The sequence below is a fragment of the Pezoporus flaviventris genome, unplaced genomic scaffold, assembly GCF_033815535.1.
Source record: "Pezoporus flaviventris isolate CSIRO_AGI_PZ_B2104156 unplaced genomic scaffold, CSIRO_AGI_Pfla_v1 ptg000089l, whole genome shotgun sequence".
Classification (NCBI taxonomy): Eukaryota; Metazoa; Chordata; class Aves; order Psittaciformes; family Psittacidae; genus Pezoporus; species Pezoporus flaviventris.
In genome coordinates this window covers 573,860-579,847 of record NW_026892637.1, presented here as the reverse complement: position 1 = coordinate 579,847, position 5,988 = coordinate 573,860, and the positions used below count along the sequence as shown (strand labels likewise).

At 54.2% G+C, this 5,988-nt stretch overlaps 1 protein-coding gene across 1 annotated transcript; it reads right to left on the bottom strand.

Moving 5' to 3' along the window:
• Window positions 1-457: 457 nt before the first annotated feature.
• On the bottom strand, window positions 458-3,196 carry HTR1A (5-hydroxytryptamine receptor 1A). The gene is given in 3 exon segments (XM_061475702.1): window positions 458-1,761; window positions 1,763-2,145; window positions 2,148-3,196. Coding segments are annotated over 3 exon segments (1,239 nt in total). The 5' UTR covers window positions 2,809-3,196; the 3' UTR covers window positions 458-1,566.
• Between the last annotated feature and the right edge of the window lie 2,792 nt (window positions 3,197-5,988).

Below are 5,988 nucleotides of genomic sequence, written 5' to 3'. Positions count from 1 at the left end.
TAACATTTCCCTTTTAGCTAAAGGTAACACAGATTGCACAAAAATAAACAGGAAAATATATATATATATATATGTATGTATGTATTTGGTCAAGCATTCATTTCAGGCAGCCTGTCACAGAGGTACGCGACAGCGGCCCAGTGCCAGTACCGGGCTGGGCACCATCCCCAGGGGCACAACAGGAAAGAGCCAGGAGTGCAGGGCTGTGAGGAGGACTAGGCTGTCCTGCTGCAGCCCTGCGCCAGGCGAGGGAGGGAAGCACTCCTGTTTTCCCGGAGGCAAGCAGCTGGGATTGACGGGAGAGGGGGAACCCTCCGCTGGGAGAGACATAGCGGAGACCAGCCAGGCTAGGCTTGGCCCTCCCTGCCTTTGGCATCGCAGTAACACTGGCTGCTTCTGCCGTAGGTCTCAGCTTGCGGGGGCGGTCGAGTGGTGGTGGATGGGAAGGCTGTCGTGCTCACTCTGCTGTGGCTGCCCGCTCCCTCCCTCCCCTGCCTCCGGGAGCACATGGCAATGTTTTGGTTGATCGGTTTAGTCCGTTTTGTTGTTTGTTGGTATTTGTTATTTGTTTTATGTTGTGGTTTTTTTCTATCCCCAAGTAATAGGTGCCGCTGGCTGCCTCCGGAGCAACCCACAACGTCTCCGGGAAAACTCCCCAGCGGCCTTAAAAATTAAAAAAAAAAAATAATAAAAAAAATAAAAAAAAAGAAAAGCTATTTCACAGGCTGCTTAAACTCACTGTGTCGCTGCGTGCGCGGTGGTGAACTCACAGACAGTCGCACAGCGCCAAGCCTATCCCTGGTAGGAGACCCTAGGTCAAAGGCATTACAAAAGATCCCCATATAGTGAGGGATGCTGTCGGGGTTGAAGCTCCATCACCTCCCTGCGCTGTGATGAAGGGAAGCTCGATGACTGGAAGGTCCTAGCATAGCAGGAGAGAGGTTACGCACACGTAACACAGACGGGGATGTTGCTGTTAAGTACCTTACAAGGTTACAAAACACATTCGCTTTCCCCCCCCCAAGAAAATCCACTTGGTTGTTTCAGAGTTCAAGAAGGGACGAGCCCAAAGCTCCTGTCTCCGCTCAAGGAGTCACCTTCAGCCTCCGTGCTCACGCTGTCGGACCGAGGTCGGGATTTGAACCCCCGCCGTCTCCTCTTAAATCCAACAAACCCGTCAGCGGCGGTTTTCTGCATTTTTCATCTTATTTTTAACGCTGCTACTCGGGCAGACCCTGTGGCTGTACACCGACCACTAGCAACTTCCTGAAAACCCTAAGGCTATCCAGAATGATGGGGGAGGCGAGCGAGGGGCTGTGGCAGCTCCAGCGCCTGGCAGCGGAGCTCGGGAGGCCAGGCGAGGAGAGAGCGGCCACGGAGTCCCCGGTGACCCAGCCAGCGAGGCTTGTCCAACGGTCAGAGGAGGGAGGGAGTTGGGCGCAGAGCGGGATCCTGAACCCCCTGCCCTTCTGCCGCTGTTGTAGAGGGGCTGGGCGAGCGGGACACTGCAGCGCTAGCCAGGTGGATGGAGCGAGTGGCAGGTGCCCTGTCCCGGAGCGGCGGGCTTCACTGCCTGCAAAACTTGCACTTGATAATTTTCTTAAAAGCACTTTGGAAGTCTTTGTTGAAATAGGCATAGATGATGGGGTTGAGAAGGGAGTTGGAGTAGCCCAGCCAGTTGATGACTGCACCCAGCCACTCGGGCATGTAGCACTTACTGTCACAAAAGGGCAGGACCAGCGCCACGATGAAGAAAGGCAGGCCAGCACAGGATGAAGGTGCCCATAATGATGCCCAGGGTCTTGACAGTCTTCCTTTCGCGAGACAGAGCCATCCTTCGCTTGGCCTCCGTGTTCTTCTCGTTGCGCTTCTCGAAGGAGGGGGGCTGCGGGGAGCTGCACGCTTCGCTGGGCAGCGGCAGGTGACTCTTGGAGGATCTGTTGCAGCGCTGGACCTCGATGATCTCCAGGGCAGCCCCGTCCTCGCCATGCCGCACAGCGCCGTTGACACAGACACCAGGCTTGAGCTCTGCTGTCCGCCGCCAACCCTTGCCGGGCTCCCCACTGCTTTTCTTCTGCAGGACGGAGGGGGAGAGGGTGAGGCAGGTGTCCGCGATTTTCTTCTTCTCCACTTTCTTGACAGTTTGCGGATCCTGAAGCGGGCTGCCTTAAAGATGCGGCCGTAAAGGACCAACATGAGGAGGAGCGGAATGTAGAAGGCGCCAAAGGTGGAGTAGATGGTGTACCCATGGTCCTTACTGATGGTGCAGGCGTCGGGGTCCGAGCGGTCTTCGGGCGTCCTCCAGCCCAGCATGGGTGGGATGGAAATCAAGAAGCCGATGACCCAGGTCAGGCTGATAAGCACGGCTGCCCGTCGGGGGGTTCGCTTGTTGACATAGTCGATAGGGTCCGTAATGGCCCAGTACCTGTCCAAGGCGATGGCGCACAGGTGCAGGATGGAAGAGGTGCAGCACAGCACGTCCAGCGAGATGAAGATGTCGCAGGTGACTTGACCTAGTGTCCACTTGTTCAGCACCTGGTAGAGGGCCGCCATGGGCAGCACCAGCACGGATACCATGAGGTCGGTGACGGCCAGCGAGCCGATGAGATAGTTGGCCACGGTTTGGAGGGAGCGTTCCAGGGCGATGGCCGCGATCACGCAGGCGTTGCCGCTCACGGCGCACAGAATGAGCATTCCCAGGAGCAGGGAGGTAAGCAGCTGGTAGCCCAGAGTCACTTCGCCGAAGCCGGGGCCGCCGGCACCCTCGGAGGAGAGCTCTGGGGAGGTAGTGTTGTTGGCCACATCCATGCCGGGCGGGGGGAGTTGCTTCAGGAGACGGGCATGGGAAGAGGCTCTGGTCACTTGTGCGCTCCTATGGCAGTAGGCATCACAGCCCCGTGCGCTTTGGCCACGCTGGACACCCGCGCTCCGCTAGCTTTCCCTCCCTTATATATTGCGGCGGGAGGTGGCCGAGCCTCGGAGGACGGCGGCTGGCGGAGCCGCCCTGCGCCCGCCCATCCCCACCGCCTCTGCCCAGCCCGCAGCCCCGGGCGGTGGGGGCGGCCCTCCTGCCGCCGCTCGCCGAGCTGCTGCCCCTCGCTCCTGCGCTCTCCCGTGCCGCTCCTTCATGGTCTGCCTCTTCTCTTTCCCCTCGCTTTCTCCCTCTCTCCTTCCCTCCCTCCTTTCCTTCCCCTTCCGTGCCCCCCCTCCATCCCGCCCTCCCGCAGGGGGGTCCCTTTGGGTCGGCCTGGGAGGGCGGGCGCCGGTGTCCGTCAGTCCCCGCCGCCCCCTCCCCGCTCTGGGGACACTGCAGAGAAACCCACTACGACTGCTCCTCACCCCACCTTTTCCAAACCTGCACGCCGCAGCTCCGCCCGGGCAGCGAGGACTCTGGGCTTCCCCTAGCGACTGGCGCCGGGGTTTGTGCAGGGTGTGCGAAGCGGGGAGCGGCTCTCACTGGCCAGGCACTGCCGGCTGGGGCCGGGGGCACCGCACACCACGGGGCTGCCTGCGGACGGGAGTACCAGGGCGAGTGGCGGCGGAGCGCTTATCGCCACCTGCAGGCAGGCGGCGGCGGCCCGAGGGCGAGGCGCCTTGGAAGGTGTCGGGGAGCCCCCGCGGCCAAGGGACGGCGGGACTTTCTGTGGCTCTGCACCACCACCCCCTGCCTGGCTGCAGCGGGCACGGGGCTGCCCGGGGAGCAGCAAAGGCCACGCCGCCGAGGGTGCAGGGAGAGAGGGATCACTGGCAGCAGTGTTGCATGGGAGTCTCGGGAGGGATTGCTGTACCGTCCCATGCCGTGCAGGGCTCCCGCTCAGCCGCTTACGAGTGCTGTACCAATGCCAGTTCATTTCGCGACGATTCATGCCCTCTCCCCAGCGTCCTGCCGCGGGGAGGGCGGTCGCTGCCGTCGGAGGCTCCGCGGCAGCGCTCTGGTCCCCGCCGTCCTGTTCACCACTGCCTCCCGGCTCCTCCGAGACAGGAATTACAGTGCAACACGCTGTTGAAATCACTGTCCTCTCAAACAAGAAGAAGGTGAGGGGGAGAGAGAGAAGACGAAGAAAACCCTTATGCGTTACAGGCTGCATCTGAAAGTGAAATGAGAAAAATATCACAGTGAACAATCTTGAATAAAAAAGAGGGTGTCAGATTGACACATCATAAGAAAATCAGTGAATGACCAGTAAATAGAAAAAAAAAAAAAAATCACAAGCCTGGGATTCATCTGTCATTTAAAGAAAAAAAAAAGTAAAATGAAAAAAATGCGGTGTTATCGACAGGTTTAACTACAGCTGTCCGCGAAAGGTAAAACAAAGTAAGTTCTCTGACATAACTTCTGTGGCAGGCTTTCTATTATCTTGCTGCTCGGTATTCTTAATGACGTGAGATCTTTAGCTCTGCTTTGTAATTGTGCCCTGCAAACTCAGAAAATGCAGAAAGCCAAATAAGTAATTGCTTATAAGGAAGATTTGCCAGATTCTAACTTAATCAAACTTGAGATGAGGATAGCAGAGCCTGGCTTGCACCGGCTTAGGTGTCCTCATCTCCTCTCAGTCAACACTTAAAAATAAGTCTGAATTCAGAACTTCCCAACACTTGGGCAGATTTCGGGCCGTTCCTTTTTATGAGCGGTCCAGGTTACATTTCTCGCCCCCCCCCCCACTCCCCCACCCCCACCCCACTTCCCTTCCCCCCCCCCCCCCCCCCCCCGGCTTGCGATCTTTACTATAAACGATCAAGGTTCAGAGATGCGGTGGATCAGCAGAGCAGAGCTGCAACCCTGCATGCCCGTTGTACTGACATTTTCATGTTCTGTGCCCTATTGAGTGAAGACTTACACTACAGAGACACAGACAAAACAAAACGTAATCGATATTTAAGTATGCTTTTCTCCTTCACCACCAGAACCTATTTTCTTTTTAATTTCCCCTCAACTGCACGGCATGGTTGGCTTCTGAACAGCTGCCTATTTAAAGACCCTTTCCCTTCAGTGAAAGCAAAGTTTGTGTTTCCTGCTGTTTAGAGCCAGCCTGATGCAACGAAGAATGCAGCTTTTTGCATGGTGGTGGGCAAATCATTAGCCTAATTAGATTAGCCTGGAATTAGCGTTTCAAAGCCATAGGGGTGCAGGTTTTAGGGATCCACGAAGGGCTCTTGAGGAGACTGTTTCCGGAGACGTTTTGCACTAATACAGCCAAAGGAAGTCAACCCCAGACACTTTTTGCCAAGAAAATCCAGTGAAGAGAAGTAGGCAGGATCCTTTTTCAACTGAAATCTTTTAAATCGGCTTTACTTTTTGAACGTATTTTTTGTTCAGAGACTGAAAGTCATTTCACTCTGAATTAAATTGAGAAGCAATTTAGGCAGCCGTGGAGGAAGGGGAGGGAGTAGGAGGTGAAAGATATAGACGAAAGGAAAACTCACTCTTCTGATGTGATAGTGTCTTTAATCCTACTAGCATTTGAACACAAAAATGCCATTTATACATCCAAGAAACTAAACGATGTGCTAATGTCTTTAGATAACCTAGACGAAGAGCCCAGCAAAATTCTTTAAGGAAAGCCACATAAAATCTAAGCTAATTTAAGACTAAATGAAACCTTAACACCGCCCAACCTTAAAAGTCCAGTTAAAATGTTAACGTTATTCAGTTATGACAGCTGCAGCAAACAAGAGGTTCCTCTGACAGTATGAAAAGAAAAAGCATTAAGAAACTGTGGCAGAAGATGCTTTCCTGAGCAATTGCATTCTATACATTTTGGAAAGAGAGCTATATATTCTTGATGCTTTCAAATTCTGTCTGTTATCTATTTGCTGAAATAAAATTGAAATGCTACAACCACAGCACCCTGTTCTTACAATTGCATATTGCACTTTGATTTGAAAAGGATTTGGGTCTTGAGTTGGGGTTTTTTTACTATTCACCAGGATAAAATACAGTATTAGTGTTATTCAAGAGATTATATTCTGGTAATGGTTTCAATATGT